General features: G+C 46.5%; 1 protein-coding gene across 1 annotated transcript in view; it reads right to left on the bottom strand.

Annotated features, from left to right (window-relative positions):
• Positions 1 to 27904, bottom strand: part of LOC112242259 (collagen alpha-1(XIV) chain-like) — a gene marked incomplete at its 3' end in the record, with an annotated part of 156901 nt that overhangs the window by 56920 nt on the left and 72077 nt on the right. The window contains 7 exon segments of the mRNA XM_042315300.1: positions 1084 to 1223; positions 7000 to 7024; positions 7027 to 7073; positions 11389 to 11535; positions 18486 to 18602; positions 24820 to 24969; positions 27437 to 27559. Coding sequence (XP_042171234.1) covers positions 1084 to 1223; positions 7000 to 7024; positions 7027 to 7073; positions 11389 to 11535; positions 18486 to 18602; positions 24820 to 24969; positions 27437 to 27559 — 749 coding nt within the window.

Here is a 27904-nt window from a genome sequence, read left to right on the forward strand (position 1 = left end):
GACCTGTGAACCTAACCTCACCCTAAACTGTGGCCTGTGACCCTAAGCTCACCCTGACCTGTGGCCCTAACCTCACCCTGACCTGTGACCCTAACCTCACTAACCTGACCTGTGACCCTAACCTCACTCTAACCTGTGACCCTAACCTCACTCTAACCTGTGACCCTAACCTCACCCTGACCTGTGACCCTAACCTCACTCTAACCTGTGACCCTAACCTCACTCTAACCTGTGACCCTAACCTCACCCTGACCTGTGACCCTAACCTCACTCTAACCTGTGACCCCAACTCAGCCTGACCTGTGACCCTAACCTCACCCTGACCTGTGACCCTAACCTCCCTCTAACCTGTGACCCTAACCTCACTCTAACCTGTGACCCTAACCTCACCCTACTCTAACCTGTGACCCTAACCTCACTCTAACCTGTGACCCTAACCTCACCCTAACCTGTGACCCTAACCTCACTCTAACCTGTGACCCTAACCTCACCTAACCTGTGACCCTAAACCCTAACCTCACCCTAACCTCACCTGTGACCCTAACCTCACTCTAACCTGTGACCCTAACCTCACTCTAACCTGTGACCCCCTAACCTCACCCCTAACCTGTGACCCTAACCTCACCCTAACCTGTGACCCTAACCTCTAACCCCTAACCTGTGACCCTAACCTCACCCTAACCTGTGACCCTAACCTCACTCTAACCTGTGACCCTAACCTCACCCTGACCTGTGACCCTAACCTCACCCTGACCTGTGACCCTAACCTCACTCTAACCTGACCCTAACCTCACCCTGACCCTAACCTCACCCTGACCCTAACCTCACTCTAACCTGTGACCCTAACCTCACCTGACCTGTGACCCTAACCTCACTCTAACCTGTGTGTACTGGACTAGGCCAGCCCCTCATAGGACATTTTGCTTTCTCAAACATCAGTGGCTGAGATGGATGAGATCAGGTTACTGTTAGACAATGTTCCCCTTCAACAGCATTGGGTTATATTTACTTTATTCATTATTTCCGTGAGATATTGGCTGAATGCATAACTCTATAATATGGAGGTGTTGTCATTGGTCTTACCTGTGTGCCATCAGGACCAATCAGATCCAGAGATCCCGTCGTACTGTACAGGAAGCGGATAATCTTCTGGAAGTTGTCGTCTCCGATGCTCCAAGACCCGTCCACCAAGAAGACCAGGTCAGCTTTGGCTGCCTTACAGACTGGGGGGAGGGAGGTAGGGAGGGAGGGAGGCAGGCAGGCAGGCAGGGAGGGAAGGAGGCAGGGGGAGGGAGGGAGGCAGGCAGGGAGGGAGGCAGGGACACAGGGAGGGAGGGAGGGAGGCAGGCAGGCAGGCAGGGAGGGAAGGAGGAGGGGGGAGGGAGGGAGGGAGGGAGGGAGGGAGGGAGGGAGGGAGGGAGGCAGGCAGGCAGGCAGGCAGGCAGGCAGGGAGGGTCAGGAGGGAGGCAGGGGGGAGAGGGAGGAGGCAGGCAGGGAGGGAGGCAGGGACACAGGGAGGGAAGGAGGGAGGCAGGCAGGCAGGCAGGGAGGGAAGGAGGCAGGGGGGGGGAGGCAGGCAGGGAGGGAGGCAGGGACACAGGCAGGCAGGGAGGGAGGTAGGGAAGTAGGGGGAGGAGGCAGGCAGGCAGGCAGGCAGGCAGGCAGGCAGGGAGGGAAGGAGGCAGGGGGAGGGGGGAGGGAGGGAGGCAGGCAGGGAGGGAGGCAGGGACACAGGGAGGGAGGGAGGGAGGCAGGCAGGCAGGCAGGCAGGCAGGCAGGCAGGCAGGCAGGGGGAGGGGGAAGGAGGCAGGGGGGAGGGAGGGAGGCAGGCAGGGAGGGAGGCAGGGACACAGGCAGGCAGGGAGGGAGGGGGGAGGGAGGGAGGGAGGGAGGGAGGGAGGGAGGGAGGGAGGGAGGCAGGCAGGCAGGCAGGCAGGCAGGCAGGCAGGCAGGCAGGGAGGGAGGGAGGGAGGGAGGGAGGGAGGGAGGGAGGGAGGGAGGGAGGGAGGGAGGGAGGGAGGGAGGGAGGGAGGGAGGGAGGGAGGGATGCAGGGAGGGAGGGATGCAGGGAGGGATGCAGGGAGGGATGCAGGGAGGGATGCAGGGAGGGAGGGAGGTATGCAGGGAGGGAAGGAGGCAGGGAGGAGGGAGGCAGGCAGGGACACAGGGAGGCAGGGAAGGAAGGAGGGAAATTAGATATGGAACTAGGTTAGAGAGGAATTCCAAACACAGAGACAGAAGCCTCAACCCTTCAGTCTCATTACAACAGGCCAGCTGGTAAGCCTCAACACTTCAGTCTCATTACAACAGGCCAGCTGGTAAGCCTCAACCTTTCAGTCTCATTACAACAGGCCAGCTGGTAAGCCTCAACTCTTCAGTCTCATTACAACAGGCCAGGCCAGCTGGTAAGCCTCAACTCTTCAGTCTCATTACAACAGGCCAGCTTGAAAGCCTCTCATTACAACAGGCCACTTGAAAGCCTTCAGTCTCATTACAACAGGCCAGCTGGAAAGCCTCAACTCTTCAGTCTCATTACAACAGGCCAGCTGGAAAGCCTCAACTCTTCAGTCTCATTACAACAGGCCAGCTGGAAAGCCTCAACTCTTCAGTCGTATTACAACAGGCCAGCTGGTAAACCTCAACCCTTCAGTCTCATTACAACAGGCCAGCTGGAAAGCCTCAACCTTCAGTCTCATTACAACAGGCCAGCTGGTAAGCCTCATATCTTCAGCCTCATTACAACAGGCCAGCTGGTAAGCCTCAACCTTCAGTCTCATTACAACAGGCCAGCTTGAAAGCCTCAACTCTTCAGTCTCATTACAACAGGCCAGCTGGAAAGCCTCAACTCTTCAGTCTCATTACAACAGGCCAGCTGGAAAGCCTCAACCTTCAGTCTCATTACAACAGGCCAGCTGGAAAGCCTCAATCCTTAAGTCTTATTACAACAGGCCAGCTGGTAAACCTCAACCCTTCAGTCTCATTACAACAGGCCAGCTGGAAAGCCTCAACCTTCAGTCTCATTACAACAGGCCAGCTGGTAAGCCTCATATCTTCAGCCTCATTACAACAGGCCAGCTGGTAAACCTCAACCCTTCAGTCTCATTACAACAGGCCAGCTGGTGGAACCTTCAGTCTCATTACAACAGGCCAGCTGGAGCCTCATCTATCTTCAGTCTCATTACAACAGGCCAGCTGGTAAGCCTCATATCTTCAGCCTCATTACAACAGGCCAGCTGGTAAACCTCAACCCTTCAGTCTCATTACAACAGGCCAGCTGGGCCTCAACCTTCAGTCTCATTACAACAGGCCTCAAGCCTCATATCTTCAGTCTCATTACAACAGGCCAGCTGGTAAAACCTCAGCCTCAACAACAGGCCAGCTGGTAAGCCTCTATCTTCAGCCTCATTACAACAGGCCAGCTGGTAAAGCCTCACCCTTCAGTCTCATTACAACAGGCCAGCTATTAAGCCTCATATCTTCAGTCTCATTACAACAGGCCAGCTGGTAAGCCTCAAAACTTCAGCCTCATTACAACAGGCCAGCTGGTAAACCTCAACTCTTCAGTCTCACAACAGGTCATGGCTTTATCAACCTTCAGTCTTTACAACAGGCCAGCTGGTTCATATCTTCAGCCTCATTACAACAGGCCAGCTGGTAAAGCCTCAACCCTTCAGTCTCATTACAACAGGCCTGGAAAATGACATCTAACTTTGTCTCCTCCAGAAGCTGTATCTACTTCCTAATACACAGAGACTGTAAGATCTTCCAGTCATTAAATCCAGGGCAGCCATCTTTATCTCATATATCTGTCTGAGTGGGGAGAGGAAAACTGAAAACTACAGTAGCTGTTATTGGCCAGTTGGAACACTCTTTCTCATTGGTCTCTCAGATGTCACCAGGAACAGGCCTAAAGCTCCATCCCACCTCAGACTCTGTTTAATCAGCTCTTACACTAAGCTGGCTTTATCTCATTTTCACAATTTCATAATGTTATTCCAACATCATAGTATGGACCGGTCTATAACAAACTGGAAAATCACATTTTTGACTGAGCTGTGCCTTTAATATTCAGTTACTGTATTCTCCAGTCAATACAGACTTCAATCAAACTGGGAGCAGATTGGTCTCTCAGAATGTGAGGACTAGAGCTGGCCGGTCTCTCAGAATGTGAGGAACGACTAGAGCTGGCCGGTCTCTCAGGATGTGAGGAACGACTAGAGCTGGCCGGTCTCTCAGAATGTGAGGAACGAGCTAGAGCTGGCGGTCTCTCAGAATATGAGGAACGACTAGAGCTGGCCTGTCTCTCAGAATGTGAGGAACAGCTAGAGCTGGCCGGTCTCTCAGAATGTGAGGAACGACTAGAGCTGGCGGTCTCTCAGAATGTGAGGAACGACTAGAGCTGGCGGTCTCTCAGAATGTGAGGAACAGCTAGAGCTGGCCGGTCTCTCAGAATGTGAGGAACGACTAGAGCTGGCCGGTCTCTCAGAATGTGAGGAACAGCTAGAGCTGGCCTGTCTCTCAGAATGTGAGGAACAGCTAGAGCTGGCCGGTCTCTCAGAATGTGAGGAACGACTAGAGCTGGCCGGTCTCTCAGAATGTGAGGAACAGCTAGAGCTGGCCGGTCTCTCAGAATGTGAGGAACAGCTAGAGCTGGCCGGTCTCTCAGAATGTGAGGAACAGCTAGAGCTGGCCTGTCTCTCAGAATGTGAGGAACAGCTAGAGCTGGCCTGTCTCTCAGAATGTGAGGAACAGCTAGAGCTGGCCTGTGGTCTCTCAGAATGTGAGGAACAGCTAGAGCTGGCCTGTCTCTCAGAATGTGAGGAACAGCTAGAGCTGGCCTGTCTCTCAGAATGTGAGGAACAGCTAGAGCTGGCCTGTCTCTCAGAATGTGAGGAACAGCTAGAGCTGGCCGGTCTCTCAGAATGTGAGGAACAGCTAGAGCTGGCCTGTCTCTCAGAATGTGAGGAACGTCTAGAGCTGGCCGGTCTCTCAGAATGTGAGGAACGCTAGAGCTGGCCGGTCTCTCAGAATGTGAGGAACGACTAGAGCTGGCCGGTCTGAGAATGTGAGGAATGACTAGAGCTGGCCGGTCTGAGGAATGTGAGGAACGACTAGAGCTGGCCGGTCTCTCAGAATGTGAGGAACGACTAGAGCTGGCCGGTCTGAGGAATGTGAGGAACGACTAGAGCTGGCCGGTATCTCAGACAGTAAGCTGACGGTGATTTAGCCCGTTCTCCAACGCTAGGAAGAAGTATAGCTTGCCGGTCCTTGGCACAAGAAGGACCATAGCTTGTCGGTGCCTGGTACAAAGAGGGTTGAGAAACACTGGGCTACACTTTGAGGAACAAAGACAGGTCCTTTTTCTAAGAGTGTAGAGGAATGGCAAGAGAAATGTCTGGCCTGTTTGATCTTTGTTTAAACAAGCCAGAGAGTTAGAATTATAACAAATTGACTGGTACAAACCTCTAGAGGTGGGACAAATGTGTTCAGTCTGAAGTGCTTAGAATTATAGCAGAGTTCTTTGAATGGTGGGAGAGTTCTTAAGGGAAGGTTGTTATGGCAGGGTTCTAATCAAACCGGACAGGAAGTATCGACAGGATGGGAGGAAGGCTTTATACACAGCCAGGCAGCAGTGCACCATGGGGGGATAGAAGTGTGCAAGGCTCTTTCTCAATTTGTCTTTCATCGATTTAATCGATTCCTCCCACGCTCTATCCTCGCCTCATTCACAAAACGCATTGGAGAAGATCCAAGGTCCCGCCCATCGAACCTTCTCCTCCAATGTGATTGAGAAGAAGTTGAGTACTTCTGACTTCTACTATTATTAGGAGCCAGAGATAATATCCAAAATGCAATATTCAACTAATCCCCGCTGTAAAAATGACCTTGAGAACTTTGCTGAGAATACATTGATAAAAGCTGAAGAAGTTTTCAGTCTATTACGGTGCTGTAAAAACCACCTTCTTATTTCTCATTTATTTCACCTGTGAAGAACTTAATACTTATCACAAATCTGATGATTGCAGTTCACCTAAAAACGGACCAGGACTTAAACCCTCAGGGGGCTGTCTGCCTATTGTATTTGGTAGTGTGTATATGAAGGTCAGTAGAGGAGAGAGGAAGCAAAGCCTCAGCTAATGTAATAAGTAATGCATGCAGATGCTGTGTAAATATGCACAGACTGGAGCTGCTGCTTGTCTGAGCCGATAAGATACACTGCAAAGTTGATTTGATAAGATAAAAAATAACTGGATAATACCCCTCAAGACTTAAAAGTTGAAGACTCAAGAAAGAAGACTACCCCTCAATAAAAAGTTGTTGATAAAAAAAGATACTGATACCCCTCAAGAAAGAAGACTTCAAGAAAGAAAAAAAAGTTGATAAGATAGATATCAAGAAAGAAGACTTAAAAAGTTGATAAGATTCTGATACCCCTCAAGAAAGAAGACTTAAAAAGTTGATAAGATACTACCCCTCAAGAAAGAAGACTTAAAAAAGTTGATATAGATAAAGAAGACTTAAAAGGTTGATAAGATACTGGATACCCCTCAAGAAAGAAAACTTAAAAAAAGAAAACTCAATAAAAAAAGTTGATAAGATACTGGATACCCCTCAAGAAAGAAAATAAAAAGAAGACTTAAAAAGTTGTATTTAACTCCAAAAACTCTTCCTCAGCTGGATAAATACCACTAAGTACCGGTACTTGTTTGGTGATTGTATAATGTGGTTCATTTGGTATAAAAGCGAGATATATTTTTATTTATCTGTGGTACCTCAGTGTGCTGAAGTAAAGGTGAACTGTCATCAGAGATGTAGTGAGGGTTTGAGAAAGGTCACACTATGGTGGGGACAGCAGGGGAGAGGAAGGTGTGTGTGTGTGTGTGTGTGTGTGTGTGTGTGTGTGTGTGTGTGTGTGTGTGTGTGTGTGTGTGTGTGTGTGTGTGTGTGTGTGTGTGTGTGTGTGTGTGTGGACACACAGTGGCAGTTCTTCTCTCTTACCTTCCTTGGCGGGCGGTATGGTCGGTAGGGGGTGACGTGGGGGGGTGGTGTCGGTGGCTGGGTGGGGGCAGGGACTAGAAAACACAGAGAGACAAGCACATAAATCATCACGGTACATCCATCATACCTCTATCCATCCACACACACCTACAGTGGGTCAAAAAAGTATTTAGTCAGCCACCAATTGTGCAAGTTCTCCCACTTAAGAAGATGAGAGAGGCCTGTAATTTTCAACATAGGTACACTTCAACTATGACAGACAAAATGAGAAAAACAATCCAGAAAATCACATTCTAGGATTTTTAATGAATTTATTTGCAAATTATGGTGGAAAATAAGTATTTGGTCACCTACAAACAAGCACGATTTCTGGCTCTCACAGACCTGTAACTTCTTCTTTAAGAGGCTCCTCTGTCCTCCACTCATTACCTGTATTAATGGCACCTGTTTGAACTTGTTATCAACTTGTTTTTTGCCCCACTGTACCAGTATCCACCTACCTCTCCCATGCTGTCCCCAAACAATGCCTCTCTTTTGGATAAGCCAGGGAGGTTTTTCTGTGGTGAGTGATAGCAGCAGTAGCAGCAGCAGCAGTGTAATCTCCTCCTGGGGGAGAGCAGCTATCTGTATCCCTGGCAGCGAGTGAGCATCTCCTGTCCCCTAAACAGACCAGTTCTCCCCACCTCATTGCCTTGCCAATGGCCTGCATCATTAGCCTACTATTGTTGCTTCGAAGGGACAGTCGTGCTGTGAGGGACTGACGCCGTGTCCTAAAGGACACCCTATCCCCGTTGTAAATGTAGGGAACAGGCTACCGTTTGGGATGTACCCTAAAGGGAGGTGAAATGAGTTGTGGCTGGTGCTCAGCCACACAGGCAGAGAGCAGCTCTGGGGGGAAGGTTTCATTTACCAGACAAAACGAGAGAAAGCATGCTTTGTCTTCACTGAGCTGAGCTGATCTACAGGCCAGTCAGTCGTAAGCCACAACAGCCATTAAAGGTAATGGGATCAAGGCTGTTATCTGGAGGGGGGCTTTTGCATGGCCTGGAGCAACACTGGAATGATCGGTTCTATGGTTTCCCACTGCTTTCAGCCTCACATCGTTAACTCTGCTGTTTCAATGTGTAACATACAGTATGACAGGTCATCTTCATTTCTACTGCCAATACATCCAATCCAATGTTCATAGCTGGTCATTCTGTTTTACTCCCATAAGAGAGATTTTGAGTGAAGTTGACACCTACGTGTTGTGTCTGTGATGAGAGTGTTGAGGTCAGTTGGTACCTACGTGTTGTGTCTGTGATGAGAGTGTTGAGGTCAGTTGGTACCTATGTGTAGTGTCTGTGATGAGAGGGTTGAGGTCAGTTGGTACCTACGTGTTGTGTCTGTGATGAGAGGGTTGAGGTCAGTTGGTACCTACATGTTGTGTCTGTGATGAGAGGGTTGAGGTCAGTTGGTACCTACGTGTTGTGTCTGTGATGAGAGGGTTGAGGTCAGTTGGTACCTACGTGTTGTGTCTGTGATGAGTGTTGAGGTCAGTTGGTACATACGTGTTGTGTCCGTGATGAGATGAGGTCAGTTGGTACCTACGTGTTGTGTCTGTGATGAGAGTGTTGAGGTCAGTTGGTACCTACGTGTTGTGTCTGTGATGAGATGAGGTCAGTTGGTACCTACGTGTTGTGTCTGTGATGAGTGTTGAGGTCAGTTGGTACCTACGTGTTGTGTCCGTGATGAGATGAGGTCAGTTGGTACCTACGTGTTGTGTCTGTGATGAGAGTGTTGAGGTCAGTTGGTGTCTGTGATGAGATGAGGTCAGTTGGTACCAACGTGTTGTGTCTGTGATGAGAGTGTTGAGGTCAGTTGGTACCTACGTGTTGTGTCTGTGATGAGATGAGGTCAGTTGGTACCTACGTGTTGTGTCTGTGATGAGTGTTGAGGTCAGTTGGTACCTACGTGTTGTGTCCGTGATGAGATGAGGTCAGTTGGTACCTACGTGTTGTGTCTGTGATGAGAGTGTTGAGGTCAGTTGGTGTCTGTGATGAGATGAGGTCAGTTGGTACCAACGTGTTGTGTCTGTGATGAGAGTGTTGAGGTCAGTTGGTACCTACGTGTTGTGTCTGTGATGAGAGTGTTGAGGTCAGTTGGTGTCTGTGATGAGATGAGGTCAGTTGGTACCTACGTGTTGTGTCTGTGATGAGAGTGTTGAGGTCAGTTGGTGTCTGTGATGAGATGAGGTCAGTTGGTACCTACGTGTTGTGTCTGTGATGAGAGTGTTGAGGTCAGTTGGTACCTACGTGTTGTGTCTGTGATGAGAGTGTCTAGGTCAGTTGGTACCTACGTGTTGTGTCCGTGATGAGATGAGGTCAGTTGGTACCTACGTGTTGTGTCTGTGATGAGAGTGTTGAGGTCAGTTGGTACCTACGTGTAGTGTCTGTGATGAGAGTGTTGAGGTCAGTTGGTACCTACGTGTTGTGTCTGTGATGAGAGTGTCTAGGTCAGTTGGTACCTACGTGTTGTGTCCGTGATGAGATGAGGTCAGTTGGTACCTACGTGTTGTGTCTGTGATGAGAGTGTTGAGGTCAGTTGGTACCTACGTGTTGTGTCTGTGATGAGAGTGTTGAGGTCAGTTGGTACCTACGTGTTGTGTCTGTGATGAGAGGGTTGAGGTCAGTTGGTACCTACGTGTTGTGTCTGTGATGAGAGTGTTGAGGTCAGTTGGTACCTACGTGTTGTGCCTATGATGAGAGTGTTGAGGTCAGTTGGTACCTACGTGTTGTGTCTGTGATGAGAGTGTTGAGGTCAGTTGGTACCTACGTGTTGTGTCTGTGATGAGAGTGTAGAGGTCAGTTGGTACCTACGTGTAGTGTCTGTGATGAGAGTGTTGAGGTCAGTTGGTACCTACGTGTAGTGTCTGTGATGAGAGTGTTGAGGTCAGTTGGTGTCTGTGATGAGATGAGGTCAGTTGGTACCTACGTGTTGTGTCTGTGATGAGAGTGTTGAGGTCAGTTGGTGTCTGTGATGAGATGAGGTCAGTTGGTACCTACGTGTTGTGTCTGTGAGGTCAGTTGGTACCTACGTGTTGTGTCTGTGATGAGAGTGTTGAGGTCAGTTGGTGTCTGTGATGAGATGAGGTCAGTTGGTACGTGTTGTGTCTGTGATGAGATGAGGTCAGTTGGTACCTACGTGTTGTGTCGTGTTGTGTCTGTGATGAGAGTGTTGAGGTCAGTTGGTACCTACGTGTTGTGTCCGTGATGAGATGACCTGAGGTCAGTTGGTACCTACGTGTTGTAGTGATGAGAGTGTTGAGGTCAGTTGGTACCTACGTGTTGTAGTGATGAGAGTGTTGAGGTCAGTTGGTACCTACGTGTTGTAGTGATGAGAGTGTTGAGGTCAGTTGGTGTCTGTGATGAGATGAGGTCAGTTGGTACCTACGTGTTGTGTCTGTGATGAGAGTGTTGAGGTCAGTTGGTACATACGTGTTGTAGTGATGAGAGTGTTGAGGTCAGTTGGTACATACGTGTTGTGTCTGTGATGAGAGTGTTGAGGTCAGTTGGTACCTACTGTAGTGTCTGTGATGAGAGTGTTGAGGTCAGTTGGTACCTACTTGTTGTGTCTGTGATGAGAGTGTTGAGGTCAGTTGGTACCTACGTGTTGTGTCTGTGATGAGAGTGTTGAGGTCAGTTGGTACCTACGTGTTGTGTCTGTGATGAGAGTGTAGAGGTCAGTTGGTACCTACGTGTAGTGTCTGTGATGAGAGTGTTGAGGTCAGTTGGTGTCTGTGATGAGATGAGGTCAGTTGGTACCACGTGTTTGTGTCTGTGATGAGAGTGTTGAGGTCAGTTGGTGTCTGTGATGAGAGTGTTGAGGTCAGTTGGTACCTACGTGTAGTGTCTGTGATGAGAGTGTTGAGGTCAGTTGGTGTCTGTGATGAGATGAGGTCAGTTGGTACCTACGTGTTGTGTCTGTGATGAGAGTGTTGAGGTCAGTTGGTGTCTGTGATGAGATGAGGTCAGTTGGTACCTACGTGTTGTGTCTGTGATGAGAGTGTTGAGGTCAGTTGGTACCTACGTGTTGTGTCCGTGATGAGATGAGGTCAGTTGGTACCTACGTGTTGTAGTGATGAGAGTGTTGAGGTCAGTTGGTACCTACGTGTTGTAGTGATGAGAGTGTTGAGGTCAGTTGGTGTCTGTGATGAGATGAGGTCAGTTGGTAAGAACGTGTTGTGTCTGTGATGAGAGTGTTGAGGTCAGTTGGTACATACGTGTTGTAGTGATGAGAGTGTTGAGGTCAGTTGGTACATACGTGAGTGTCTGTGATGAGAGTGTTGAGGTCAGTTGGTACCTACGTGTTGTGTCTGTGATGAGAGTGTTGAGGTCAGTTGGTACCTACGTGTTGTAGTGATGGTGGTGACGGCGGGCCCCTCCATGTCCTGTAGCTGGGTGGAAACGCTGATCTTATACTGGCTGTTAGGGGTCAGATCATAGAAACACTGTCTAGACGCAGAGCCTCCAACACTCACTTCCTGTTTCTGGCCATCTGGAGAGACAACATCAATCAACAACAACAATTAAAAATCAACCTTCACAATCAGAGATGCAACATACTGTTGAATACAGATATGAAGATAATTTATAGAGCACAACATGATCCTACCAGACTGATTCCTTAGTCTACATGTCAGAGAGGCATGTCTCTTCTTTTAATACATTTCTATCTGAAAGTACCACAACCTACTGAACACAACACAAAGAAGTATCTGTTTAAATAGATGGAAGAACAGAGTTCTATGGAAGAACAGAGTTCTATGGAAGAACAGAGTTCTATGGAAGAACTGAGTTCTATGGAAGAACTGAGTTCTATGGAAGAACAGAGTTCTATGGAAGAACTGAGTTCTATGGAAGAAACTATGGAAGAACAGAGTTCTATGGAAGAACAGAGTTCTATGGAAGAAACATGGAAGAACAGAGTTCTATGGAAGAACAGAGTTCTATGGAAGAACAGAGTTCTATGGAAGAACAGAGTTCTATGGAAGAACAGCGTTCTATGGAAGAACAGAGTTCTATGGAAGAACAGAGTTCTATGGAAGAACAGAGTTCTATGGAAGAACAGAGTTCTATGGAAGAACAGAGTTCTCTGGTAGAACAGTATGGGCCTCTGATGTTAGCATCTTTGAAGCCAAAGACACAGTGAACTGGCACACACGAGACTAATGGTGTCCATTCATCAACTTCATTATTGCAATTCTTTTCCAAAGGTGTCTTCTTGCCATTGTAAATTTAATCGAGACTCTGCCACATCGGATGAAACCTCTTTTTGAAAAATGTTTTCAGCAGCTGAAACATCTTGAAGCAGCCAGTTTAGGCAAACGCACACACACACACACACACATACACACATACATATACACACATACACACACATATATACACACATACGCATGCACACACACACACACACACACACACACACACACACACACACACACACACACACACACACACACACACACACACACATACACACATACGCATGCACACACACACACACGCATGCACACACACACACACATACATATACACACACACACACACACACATACACACACACACACACACACACACACACACACACACACACACACACACACACATTCCTCCTGTGTATTTAACATGATCTGTGACTCCTGCAGTCAGTTATCCTGGGCCACTGATCTGTACGTGACCCAGTCAGTCAGAATCAGAACAGAGGACAATAGAACTAAAGGTTCTGGAACTCTGCCTTCTAGATGTTCTCTAGCTGCTCCTGCATTCTGCATTCTAATTCCTCAAATCTCTCCTTCCAGGGATTTCCTTCCTCTGTCTCTGTCTGTCTGGCAGGGACAGAGGCAGGACTTTACCTGCAGCTCAAATGGCACCCTATTCCCTACAGAGTGCACTACTTTAGATCAGAGCCCTATGAGCCCTGATCTTAGCTAGCCGGAGCTGAATGACAGAAAGGATGCACAGATTTATATTTTCTTTCATTTCGAAAATAAATGCTAAAACAGGAAGAATTTTTTAAAAATTATAATAATTTCTCAGAATTGTGTTATATTGGAAACAGATCAGGGATAATGTGTCTCTGCATCCCAATTACAGAAGGAGATTTACGAGGGTTCTCCTTTACAGTCTAGATGATTTCACGTAATAATGTCCAGGAATAAGGACCACAGAAACACTCATCCAATAATGGGATTAAACCAATATGTACCAGAGTCGTATGACTGCTGATTCCTGAGCTAAACAACTGGATGGGATGTTTTCACTGAAAGACCCTTTAAAAACCCAGCTATGTGGAAGATGATCAGACGTATTGGCTAAAACATCAAACCCCCCAACAAATACCACCCTCAAATACCACCCTCCTGGAAGGTTGCATGTTCAAACCCCCAACAAATACCACCTTCCTGGAAGGTTGCATGTTCAAACCCCCCCAACAAATACCACCCTCAAATACCACCCTCCTGGAAGGTTGCATGTTCAAACCCCCCCAACAAATACCACCCTCCTTATTATATACTAGGTCATTGATTTAACCAGGTTTTTTTTGGTTTGTTGTCCAGTCACATATCTGGACAGAAAATAGAGATTTCCTCAATATTAACCAGTCGTCATGAAGTGTAAAACTGATCATTATTAGATATTTATTAGCTGAATGTTACAAAGACTGACTTCTTTAAATTACATTAATTGCTATTAGCTTACTACACTCCTTGTATACTTGAAATAGAGATATACTTGACTCCAGAGAGAATACACACACACACACACACACACACACACACACACACACACACACAGTAGAACACAGGGTCGACACATAATGGTTATTATGCCATGCTGTCACTAACCACACAGACCTGAACACAACCTACCATGCTGTCACTAACCACACAGACCTGAACACAACCTACCATGCTGTCACTAACCACACAGACCTGAACACAACCTGCCATGCTGTCACTAACCACACAGACCTGAACACAACCTACCATGCTGTCACTAACCACACAGAGGTGAACACAACCTACCATGTTGTCACTAACCACACAGAGCTGAACACAACCTACCATGTTGTCACTAACCACACAGAGGTGAACACAACCTACCATTCTGTCACTAACCACACAGAGCTGAACACAACCTGCCATGTTGTCACTAACCACACAGAGCTGAACACAACCTGCCATGCTGTCACTAACCACACAGAGGTGAACACAACCTACCATGCTGTCACTAACCACACAGAGGTGAACACAACCTGCCATGCTGTCACTAACCACACAGAGGTGAACACAACCTACCATGCTGTCACTAACCACACAGAGCTGAACACAACCTACCATGTTGTCACTAACCACACAGAGCTAATTGACAGTGTGTTGGCAGTAACCACTAACATTGAGTGGCTACTGCCAACACACTGTCAATGACACTGACTATACTCCAGCCACTTTAATAATGGGAATTGATGGGAAATGATGTAAATATATCACTAGCCACTTTAAACAATGCTACCTTATATAATGTTACTTACCCTACATTATTCATCTCATATGCATACGTTGATACTGTACTCTATATCATCGACTGCATCCTTATGTAATACATGTATCACTAGCCACTTTAACTATGCCACTTGGTTTACATACTTATCTCATATGTATATACTGTACTCGATATCATCTACTGTATCTTGCCTATGCTGCTCTGTACCATCACTCATTCATATATCCTTATGTACATATTCTTTATCCCCTTACACTGTGTTATAAGACAGTAGTTTTTTTGGAATTGTTAGTTAGATTACTTGTTCGTTATTATTGCATTGTCAGAACTAGAAGCACAAGCATTTCGCTACACTCGCATTAACATCTGCTAACCATGTGTATGTGACAAATAAAATTTGATTTGATTTGATTTGATAACCACACAGAGCTGAACACAACCTATCATGCTGTCACTAACCACACAGAGCTGAACACAACCTGCCATGTTGTCACTAACCACACAGAGCTGAACACAACCTACCATGTTGTCACTAACCACACAGAGGTGAACACAACCTACCATGCTGTCACTAACCACACAGAGCTGAACACAACCTGCCATGTTGTCACTAACCACACAGAGGTGAACACAACCTACCATGCTGTCACTAACCACACAGAGGTGAACACAACCTACCATTCTGTCACTAACCACACAGAGCTGAACACAACCTGCCATGTTGTCACTAACCACACAGAGGTGAACACAACCTACCATGCTGTCACTAACCACACAGAGCTGAACACAACCTACCATGTTGTCACTAACCACACAGAGCTGAACACAACCTACCATGCTGTCACTAACCACACAGCACATTACTACTGTATACCTTCCTAGCAGTCAATCACCTGTGCTCCTATAATATCAGTGAGAAATGAGATAATTCCAGAGAGATCCAGACGGAGCACGTTAAAGCATACGGAAGGAATAGAGGCAGGGTCTGGTTTTAATATTGGAACAGATCTCAAATCTCCTGTGTTTAGAGAGATAAACGGAGAGAGAGAGGGGGGGGGAAGACAAAGAGAGAAAGGAAAGAGAGAGAGAGGGGAGAGAGAGAGGGGAGAGAGAAAGAGAGAGAGAGGGAAGAGAGAGAGAGAGAGACAGAGAGGGAGAGAGAGAGAGGGGGAAGAGAGAGAGACAGAGAGAGAGAGAGAGGGGAGAGAGAAAGAGAGAAAGAGAGAGAGAGAGGGAAGAGAGAGAGAGAGAGAGGGAGAGAGAGAGAGAGAGAGAGAGAGAGAGAGAGAGAGAGAGAGAGAGAGAGAGAGAGAGAGAGAGAGAGACAGAGAGAGAGAGAGAGAGAGAGAGAGAGAGACAGAGAGAGAGAGAGAGAGAGAGAGGGGGGAGAGAGACAGAGAGAGGGGGGGTGAAGGGAGAAAGAAAGAGAGAGAAAGTAAGAGCTGAGGATTTGGTGGATTTGAAGAGAAGCTCATGTGTGAGGTTTGGGGAGATGGAAATGGGCAATAAAAGAGAAACTATAGAAAGTACTTTAAGCTTGATGCTAAGAAGTGACATAGCAACACTGTCAGAGGACGGGAGGAATACAACTACTCTAAGGAGTGACATAGCAACACTGTCAGAGGACGGGAGGAATACAACTACTCTAAGGAGTGACATAGCAACACTGTCAGAGGACGGGAGGAATACAACTACTCTAAGGAGTGACATAGCAACACTGTCAGAGGACGGGAGGAATACAACTACTCTAAGGAGTGACATAGCAACACTGTCAGAGGACGGGAGGAATACAACTACTCTAAGGAGTGACATAGCAACACTGTCAGAGGACGGGAGGAATACAACTACTCTAAGGAGTGACACAGCAACACTGTCAGAGGACGGGAGGAATACAACTACTCTAAGGAGTGACACAGCAACACTGTCAGAGGACGGGAGGAATACAACTACTCTAAGGAGTGACATAGCAACACTGTCAGAGGACGGGAGGAATACAACTACTCTAAGGAGTGACATAGCAACACTGTCAGAGGACGGGAGGAATACAACTACTCTAAGGAGTGACATAGCAACACTGTCAGAGGACGGGAGGAATACAACTACTCTAAGGAGTGACATAGCAACACTGTCAGAGGACGGGAGGAATACAACTACTCTAAGGAGTGACATAGCAACACTGTCAGAGGACGGGAGGAATACAACTACTCTAAGGAGTGACACAGCAACACTGTCAGAGGACGGGAGGAATACAACTACTCTAAGGAGTGACATAGCAACACTGTCAGAGGACGGGAGGAATACAACTACTCTAAGGAGTGACATAGCAACACTGTCAGAGGACGGGAGGAATACAACTACTCTAAGGAGTGACATAGCAACACTGTCAGAGGACGGGAGGAATACAACTACTCTAAGGAGTGACATAGCAACACTGTCAGAGGACGGGAGGAATACAACTACTCTAAGGAGTGACATAGCAACACTGTCAGAGGACGGGAGGAATACAACTACTCTAAGGAGTGACATAGCAACACTGTCAGAGGACGGGAGGAATACAACTACTAAGGAGTCTAGCAACAAGGAGTGAGGAATACAGCAACACTGTCAGAGGACGGGAGGAATACAACTACTCTAAGGAGTGACATAGCAACACTGTCAGAGGACGGGAGGAATACAACTACTCTAAGGAGTGACAGCAACACTGTCAGAGGACGGGAGGAATACAACTACTCTAAGGAGTGACATAGCAACACTGTCAGAGGACGGGAGGAATACAACTACTCTAAGGAGTGACAGCAACACTGTCAGAGGACGGGAGGAATACAACTACTCTAAGGAGTGACATAGCAACACTGTCAGAGGACGGGAGGAATACAACTACTCTAAGGAGTGACATAGCAACACTGTCAGAGGACGGGAGGAATACAACTACTCTAAGGAGTGACAGCAACACTGTCAGAGGACGGGAGGAATACAACTACTCTAAGGAGTGACATAGCAACACTGTCAGAGGACATAGCAACACTGTCAGAGGAGGAATACAACTACTCTAAGGAGTGACATAGCAACACTGTCAGAGGACGGAGGAATACAACTACTCTAAGGAGTGACATAGCAACACTGTCAGAGGACGGGAGGAATACAACTACTCTAAGGAGTGACATAGCAACACTGTCAGAGGACGGGAGGAATACAACTACTCTAAGGAGTGACATAGCAACACTGTCAGAGGACGGGAGGAATACAACTACTCTAAGGAGTGACATAGCAACACTGTCAGAGGACGGGAGGAATACAACTACTCTAAGGAGTGACATAGCAACACTGTCAGAGGACGGGAGGAATACAACTACTCTAAGGAGTGACATAGCAACACTGTCAGAGGACGGGAGGAATACAACTACTCTAAGGAGTGACATAGCAACACTGTCAGAGGACGGGAGGAATACAACTACTCTAAGGAGTGACATAGCAACACTGTCAGAGGACGGGAGGAATACAACTACTCTAAGGAGTGACATAGCAACACTGTCAGAGGACGGGAGGAATACAACTACTCTAAGGAGTGACATAGCAACACTGTCAGAGGACGGGAGGAATACAACTACTCTAAGGAGTGACATAGCAACACTGTCAGAGGACGGGAGGAATACAACTACTCTAAGGAGTGACATAGCAACACTGTCAGAGGACGGGAGGAATACAACTACTCTAAGGAGTGACACAGCAACACTATAACATGTCAGAGAAGCCCTAGTCAAAAACACATGGACAATCAGCTGTAACATGAAGGAGAAGGCCTAGTCAAAAACACATGGACAATCAGCTGTAACATGAAGGAGAAGGCCTAGTCAAAAACACACGGACATTCAGCTATAACATGAAGGAGAAGGCCTAGTCAAAAACACATGGAGTTGATAAAAGAGAAGCGTTACTCACTGAGCAGAGACTCGATGACCACCCTGTAGAGGTCAGCCTGACGATGGGGCTGCCACTGAACACACATACTGGACATCATCACCTGGTAGGTGTTCAGGTTGGTCACGCCCAGGTACACTGAGGGGAGGGAGAGAGACAGAGGGGGACAGAGAGAGAGAGAGAGAGAGAGAGAGAGAGAGAGAGAGAGAGAGAGAGAGAGAGAGAGACACAGAGAGAGAGAGAGAGAGAGGGACACAGAGAGAGAGAGAGAGAGAGAGAAGTGAGGGGGCAGAGAGAGAGGGGGACAGAGAGAGAGAGAGAGAGAGAGAGAGAGAAGTGGGCGGGCAGAGAGAGAGAGAGAGAGAGAGAGAGAGAGAGAGAGAGAGAGAGAGAAGTGGGGGCAGGGAGAGAGAGAGAGAGAGAGAAGTGAGGGGGCAGAGAGAGAGAGAGAGAGAGAGAGAGAGAGAGAGAGAAGTGGGGGGCAGAGCAGAGAGAGAGAGAGAGAGAGAGAGAGAGAGAAGTGGGGGGGCAGAGAGAGAGAGAGCGGGAGAGAGAGAGAGAGAGAGAAGTGGGGGCAGAGAGAGAGAGAGAGAGAAGTGGGGGCAGCAGAGAGAGAGAGAGAGAGAGAGAGAGAGAGAGTGAGAGAGAGAGAGAGAGAGAGAGAGAGAGAGAGAGAGAGAGAGAGAGAGAGAGAGAGCGAGAGAGAAGTGGGGGGGACAGAGAGAGGGGGACAGAGAGAATGAGAGACAAAGAGAGTGAGACACAGAGAGAGAGTGAAACACAGAGAGAGACAAAAAGAGAGAGACAAAAAGAGAGAGACAAAAAGAGAGAAAGACACAGGAGAGAGAGAGAAAGAGAGAGATTTTATAAACACAATCACGATGACAGAAGAACATCACCAGCACATCACTATCACCATTACCATCACAATCAAATAACTATCACATCACTATCACCATTACCATCACAATCACAATCAAATAACTATCACATCAAATCACTATCACATCACTATCACATCACTATCACCATCACAATCACAATCAAATAACTATCACATCAAATCACTATCACATCACTATCACATCAAATAACTATCACATTACATCACTATCACATCACAATCACTATCACATCAAATAACTATCACATCACATCCCTATCAAATCACTATCACATCACTATCAAATCACTATCACATCACTATCACATCAAATAACTATCACATCAAATCACTATCACAATCACATCAAATCACTATCACATCAAATCACTATCACATCACTATCACATCAAATCATTATCACTATCACATCAAATCACTATCACATCACTATCACATCACATAACTATCACATCAAATAACTATCACATCAAATCACTATCACATCACATCAAATCACTATCACATCACATCACTATCACATCAAATCACTATCACATCAAATCACTATCACATCAAATCACATCAAATCACTATCACATCAAATCACTATCACATCAAATCACTATCACATCACATCACATCAAATCACTATCACATCAAATCACTATCACATCACTATCACATCACTATCACATCACATCACTATCACATCAAATCACTATCACATCAAATCACTATCACATCACTATCACATCAAATCACTGTCACATCACTATCACTATCACTATCACATCAAAATCACATCAAATAACTATCACATCACTATCACATCAAATCACTATCACATCAAATCACTATCACATCAAATCACATCACATAACTATCACATCAAATCACATCAAATCACTATCACATCAAATCACATCAAATCACTATCACATCAAATCACATCAAATCAATCACATCAAATCACAATCACGATCACAATCATGACCCCACCACATCACTATCTACAGTCACATCATGAAGGAACTGAAGCCAACAGCTGACGGAGAATTGCAACCTGTCAACCTAGCTAATCGTATTGACAGGTAAAGACCAGGATGTTGATAGTATTGATAACGTGTCATAATAAAACACAATCAAACCAGCTGTGTAACTGTGTAACTGTGTCTTTAAGGAATTCATTTCATCCACTCAAATAAACAACTCATTCTGGTTTATGGGAAGAATCCATATGAACTAATGTCCAACTTCTGAGTCCTATCCAACTCCCATTTGTTATCAAAGAAAAGAAAGGCTATTAATCTTGGTGATTCAATTGTATATGACGTGTTGATAGAGAGCAATAAGTTAGAATCTATTCTCCAATCTTTATGAAAGCTATTAGGAACCGTAAACATTTTAAAGAGTGTCAACAATCTCTCTGTTCCGTACAACAACAAACATGTTCTGAAAAACAAAAGCTGCAACAACAAAACTAATCTTTTAAAATGATTATTCCTGGTTTCATTTTAGAGGAGCAGAAGTTGTTTCCATCTGATTTACACTTTACACTTTGCACTTTGCACTTTGCACTTTGCACTTTGCACTTTACACTTTGCACTTTACACTTTACACTTTACACTTTACATGTTACAATTTACACTTTACACTTTACACTTTACAACGAAAATGTCAATAAATCACACAGCTAAACAATCTGACACAAGTACCATACGAACTTCTAGAACAGAACGACAACATGTCAACACCCAGAACATCAAAGAGCTACGACACAACTGTGAGATCATAGACCAGAGTCCTATGGGAGCACTATATAGGGAACAGTTTGAGACCAGAGTCCTATGAGAACACTATATAGGGAACAGTTTGAGACCAGAGTCCTATGGGAGCACTATATAGGGAACAGTTTGAGACCAGAGTCCTATGGGAGCACTATATAGGGAACAGTTTGAGACCAGAGTCCTATGGGAGCATAGGGAACAGTTTGAGACCAGAGTCCTATGGGAGCACTATATAGGGAACAGTTTGAGACCAGAGTCCTATGGGAGCACTATATAGGGAACAGTTTGAGACCAGAGTCCTATGGGAGCACTATATAGGGAACAGTTTGAGACCAGAGTCCTATGGGAGCACTATATAGGGAACAGTTTGAGACCAGAGTCCTATGGGAGCACTATATAGGGAACAGTTTGAGACCAGAGTCCTATGAGAACACTATATAGGGAACAGTTTGAGACCAGAGTCCTATGGGAGCACTATATAGGGAACAGTTTGAGACCAGAGTCCTATGGGAGCACTATATAGGGAACAGTTTGAGACCAGAGTCCTATGGGAGCACTATATAGGGAACAGTTTGAGACCAGAGTCCTATGGGAGCACTATATAGGGAACAGTTTGAGACCAGAGTCCTATGGGAGCACTATATAGGGAATAGGGAACGTTTGAGACCAGAGTCCTATGGGAGCACTATATAGGGAATAGGGTGCAGTTTGGGACACAGTCTTTAACTTCCTTATACGAGCCGTATTAATGAGCTGTATGTATGCATGGACAGACAGCCACTCTGCTGCACCAGGGCCACAAACATTTGGAAGACAAGAGTCAAAACCAGGTAAAATTGAGCTATTTGTGCATTTAATTATTTAAAGGTCAAACTGACAATGCATAAAATATTGATAGGAATCTTGGTGGTGCGTATGCAGATATAATTATACGGCCAGCGTGAGGAGGTGAACTACTGTACAGTGTGTTTGGGGTTGAAAGAGAAACTGCAACGCATCATAAGGCATTTGTGGCACAAATGGGGGTTGGGGTGGGGGGTTGGGAGGGGGATTGGGAGGGGGTTGGGGGGGGGGGGTTGGGGGTGGGGGGGGGGCACTTATGGGGTGGGGGATTGGAGGGGGCACTTATGGGGTGGGGGGGGTTTGGAGGGGGTGGGGGATTGGAGGGGGCACTTATGGGGTGGGGGGTTGGGAGGGGGCACTTATGGGGTGGGGGGCACTTATGGGGGGGTGGGGGGAGAACTTATAGCCACATAGAGATGAGCTGCATACATTTAAATGCTCAGGATATATAAATTCATGCATTATTCATTTACTCATTCATCCATCCACTCATTAATTCAGTCAGCCATTCACTCATTCATTGTACATGTATAATATGTATGTAGACGTACTGTAGACGTATTGGGCTCCCGAGCGGCGCAGCGGTCTAAGGCACTGCATCTCAGTGCAAGAGGCGTCACTACAGTCCCTGGTTCGAATCCAGGCTGTATCACATCCGGCCATGATTGGGAGTCCCATAGGGTGGCCCACAATTGGCCCAGATTTGTCCAGGTTGTAGATAAGGGTTTGTTCTTAACTGACTTGCTAGGTTAAATGAAGAAAATACATACATACATATATATATATATATATATATTGTTCTGGGTCCAGCTTCCCGTTATGGAGGGGCTAGTGGATTGGCAGTATGTCCTGGTTCTGCCAGTTGAGAAGAGATATTATATCACCGTGTGTCTCTGGAACGTCTCATCTGACTGAGATCCAATGAGAACGCAGCTCTTCTCAGGTAGTCACACAGCGGGACGCTGACGTGACGCTCTGCCGACAAGCCAGACGGACTTTATGAAAAAGACAATCTATTTTACTTTTGATGAGAAAAGCTCCACAAAGCATGTATTATTTCACGATGCACCTGCTGATATCACATTTATATGCAAACGGGTGTACATTTCCCCCACTGTCTGCCTGAATATTGATATTCTCAGCTGTCCGTCAGGGTGGTGAAATCCTCTTCAACAAAACAAAGGGAATCTGATGTTATCAGCATAATGTAATGCAAACAGAATACAAAGCTATGTATTACGCTTCCTTAAAGCTTCATCTCCATGCGCTTTGCATTATGGGGATTAATAACATGTATCTTTACAAACTGGTTCAGAGGAGCAGGCATACACTACACATACAAAAGTATGTGGACACCCCCTTCAAATGAGTGGATTTGGCTATTTTAGCCACACCCGTTGCTGACAGGTGTATAACATTCAACACACTGCCATGCAATCTCCAAAGACAAACACTGGCAGTATAATGGCTTTACTGAAGAGCTCAGTGACTTTCAAAGTAGCACCGTCATAGGATGCCACTTTTCCAACAAGTCAGTTCGTCAAATTTCTGCCCTGTTAGAACTGCCCTGGTCAACTGTTTGTGCTGTTATTGTGAAGTGGAAACGTCTAGGAGCAACAACGGTTCAGCCGCAAAGTGGTAGGCCACACAAGCTCACAGAACGGGACCGCCGAGTGCTGAAACGTGTAGCGAGTAAAAATCGTCTGTCCTCGGTTGCAACACTCACTACCGAGTCACAAACTGCCTCTGGAAGCAACTTCAGCACAATAACTGTTTGTCAGGAGCTTCATGAAATGGGTTTCCATGGCAGAGCAGCCGCACACAAGCCTAAGATCACCATGTGCAATGCCAAGCGTCGGCTCACCACCATAAATATACACGAGTAGGTGGACCTGCCCCAATGCATAGTGCCAACTGTAAAGTTTGGTCTAATAATGGTCTGGGGCTGTTCTTCATGGTTCGGGCCTCTTAGTTCCAGTGAAGGGAAATGTTAACTCAACAGCATACATTACATTCTAGATGATTCGGTGCTTCCAACTTTGTGGCAACAGTTTGGGGAAGGCACTTTCCTGTTTCAGCTCAGCATGACAATGCCCCCACGCACAAAGTGAGGTCCCATACAGAACTGGTTTGTCGAGGTCGGTTGACTGGCATGCACAGTGCCCTGACTTTAACCCCATCGAACTCCTTTGGGATTAATTGGAACGCCGACTGCGAGCCAGGCCTAATCGCCCAACTTCAGTGCCCGACCTCACGAATGCTCTTGTGGCTGAATGGAAGCAAGTCCCCACAGCAATGTTCCAACATCTAGTGGAAAGCCTTCCCAGAAGAGTGGAGGTTGTTATAGCAGCAAAAGCGGGACCAACTCCATATTAATGCCCATGATTTTGGAATGAGATGTTCGACAAGCAGGTGTCCACATACTTTTAGTCATGTGGTGTACTTCACTTTGAGAACAAGCGTTTAACTCGGCATCCAAAGTGGCTGCTTGGTATTGGAGGTTGGAAGAGTCCTGACCCTGAGGTTCCCTTTGTTGTGTTGTGGTCTTGAACTGCAACAGGAGTCTACCTAAACTACCTGAACACCATTCACCAGCCCTAACATGTAGTGGTGGTGTGTGTGTGTGGTGGGGGGGACACACACACACACACACACACTCACACACAGCGCCAGCAACAAACACACACTAACACACACACACACGCACACACACACATACAGGGTCAGCAACACACACACACAGCGCCAGCAACACACACACACACACACACACACACACACACACACACACGCACACACACACACACACACAACCTGACCAATAGAGCCAATATATTACATGTCTTGGCGGTGCCCTGGAGAGGCTGGCTGGATCCCGTGGTGTAGGAAGAGATGACCTTCACAGTGTACTCAGTGTCACTTTGCAGGTTCAGGATCAGCATGGTGTTGACGTCGTCTCCCACAAAGGTCTCCAGAGCTGACCCCGGCACTGTAGGAAACACAGAGACTGGCTCAGCAACACGCATAGATACACAACACACAGACACACAGACACACACACACACACACACACACACACACACACACACACACACACACACACACACACACACACACACACACACACACACAGTAACACACACACACAGACACACAGACACACAGACACACAGACACACAGACACACACACACACACAGACATACATACATACACACACACACACACACACACACACACAGTACACACACACACACACACACACACACACACGTATCATGTTGCACCTGAAGTTCCAACCAAATGTATTTGAGGGCAGTCTGGACAATGAGGAAGGGAGGCGCAGGCAGAGAGAAGGGAAGAAGGGCAGGGAACATGTATTGTAGTGAGAGTAAGCACCTCTCCACTAACAGACTAAGGCAGAGCCCCTGTTCCTCTTGTTGTAGAAGGCATTCAATCTAGTTGGAGGACCCATTTCTCTGGACCACAGGGCAGGGTATTACATCTACGTGGAGGACCCATTTCTCTGGACCACAGGGCAGGGTATTACATCTACGTGGAGGACCCATTTCTCTGGACCACAGGGCAGGGTATTACATCTAGGTGGAGGACCCATTTCTCTGGACCACAGGGCAGGGTATTAAATCTAGGTGGAGGACCCATTTCTCTGGACCACAGGGCTGGACCACAGGACAGGGTATTAAATCTAGGTGGAGGACCCATTTCTCTGGACCACAGGGCAGGGTATTAAATCTAGGTGGAGGACCCATTTCTCTGGACCACAGGGCAGGGTATTAAATCTAGGTGGAGGACCCATTTCTCTGGACCACAGGGCAGGGTATTAAATCTAGGTGGAGGACCCATTTCTCTGGACCACAGGACAGGGTATTAAATCTAGGTGGAGGACCCATTTCTCTGGACCACAGGACAGGGTATTAAATCTAGGTGGAGGACCCATTTCTCTGGACCACAGGACAGGGTATTACATCTAGGTGGAGGACCCATTTCTCTGGACCACAGGACAGGGTATTACATGTAGGTGGAGGACCCATTTCTCTGGACCACAGGACAGGGTATTAACCCATCTAGTATTAAATCTAGGATTTCTCTGGAGGACCCATTTCTCTGGACCACAGGACAGGGTATTAAATCTAGGTGGAGGACCCATTTCTCTGGACCACAGGACAGGGTATTAAATCTAGGTGGAGGACCCATTTCTCTGGACCACAGGACAGGGTATTATATGTAGGTGGAGGACCCATTTCTCTGGACCACAGGACAGTTTAAAGAGCTTCTAATAGAAAGCAGAGGCAGTCACAGGATGCAACCCAAATGGCAACCAATCCCCTATGCACTACTTTTGACCGGAGCTCTTTGGATCCTTGTCAAAAGTAGTGCACTACATAAGGAATAGGGTTCCCATAGGGCTCTGGTCAAATGTATTGCACTATTATAGGGAATAGGGTCCCCATAGGGCTCTGGTCAAAAGTAGTGTACTATATAGGGAATAGGGTCCCCATAGGGCTCTGGTCAAATGTATTGCACTATTATAGGGAATAGGGTCCCCATAGGGCTCTGGTCAAAAGTAGTGTACTATATAGGGAATAGGGTCCCCATAGGGCTCTGGTCAAAAGTAGTGCACTATATAGGGAATAGGGTCCCATAGGGCTCTGATCAAAAGTAGTGCACTATATAGGGAATAGGGTCCCATAGGGCTCTGATCAAAAGTAGTGCACTACATAGGGACCAGGTTTCCATTTGGAACACATCCACAGACTCTTTCTTCTTTCTGTTCTCATGTAGTTTCTCCAAGTAGGAAACAAAGCTGAGGGATATTTCCCCACACGCTGTGTTACACCCACATCAAGCCTTCTGTTTACAATGGAAAATGACTGAGACGGCAGACTGAATAATGGTGTTTAAAAGACTGTCTGAGACGGCAGACTGAATAATGGTGTTTAAAAGACTGTCTGAGACGGCAGACTGAATAATGGTGTTTAAAAGACTGTCTGAGACGGCAGACTGAATAATGGTGTTTAAAAGACTGTCTGAGACGGCAGACTGAATAATGGTGTTTAAAAGACTGTCTGAGACGGCAGACTGAATAATGGTGTTTAAAAGACTGTCTGAGACGGCAGACTGAATAATGGTGTTTAAAAGATTGAGACGAGAGAGGTGTGTATTGTAACAGGTGTGTATTATAACATGTGTGTATTGTAACAGGTGTATTGTAACAGGTGTGTATTGTAACAGGTGTGTATTGTAACAGGTGTGTATTGTAACATGTGTGTATTGTAACAGGTGTGTATTGTAACAGGTGTGTATTGTAACAGGTGTGTATTGTAACAGGTGTGTATTGTAACAGGTGTGTATTGTAACAGGTGTGTATTGTAACAGGTGTGTATTGTAACAGGTGTGTATTATAACAGGTGTGTATTATAACAGGTGTGTACGTACCAGAGGTGGGTTGGTAGACTACCCTGAAGCCCAAGGTGGGAGAAGGAGGCGTGTCCCAGGTGATGCGGAAGCGACTGAACCACTCCTCAGACACCCTCAGGTTGCTAGGCGCCGAGAGGGGCACTGACAAAACAAGAGTAGTAGAGAAACTGTCACTTATACACTGTGGTTTACGGTAAAATGGTGAAAATGATTAGTAGAGAAACTGTCACTTATACACTGTGGTTTACGGTAAAATGGTGAAGATGATTGGTAGAGAAACTGTCACTTATACACTGTGGTTTACGGTAAAATGGTGAAGATGATTGGTAGAGAAACTGTCACTTATACACTGTGGTTTACGGTAAAATGGTGAAGATGCCATTCAAAATGATTGGTAGAGAAACTGTCACTTATACACTGTGGTTTATGGTAAAATGGTGAAGATGCCGTTCAAAATGATTGGTAGAGAAACTGTCACTTATACAC

This window comes from Oncorhynchus tshawytscha, unplaced genomic scaffold, assembly GCF_018296145.1.
Source record: "Oncorhynchus tshawytscha isolate Ot180627B unplaced genomic scaffold, Otsh_v2.0 Un_contig_10640_pilon_pilon, whole genome shotgun sequence".
Lineage (NCBI taxonomy): Eukaryota > Metazoa > Chordata > Actinopteri > Salmoniformes > Salmonidae > Oncorhynchus > Oncorhynchus tshawytscha.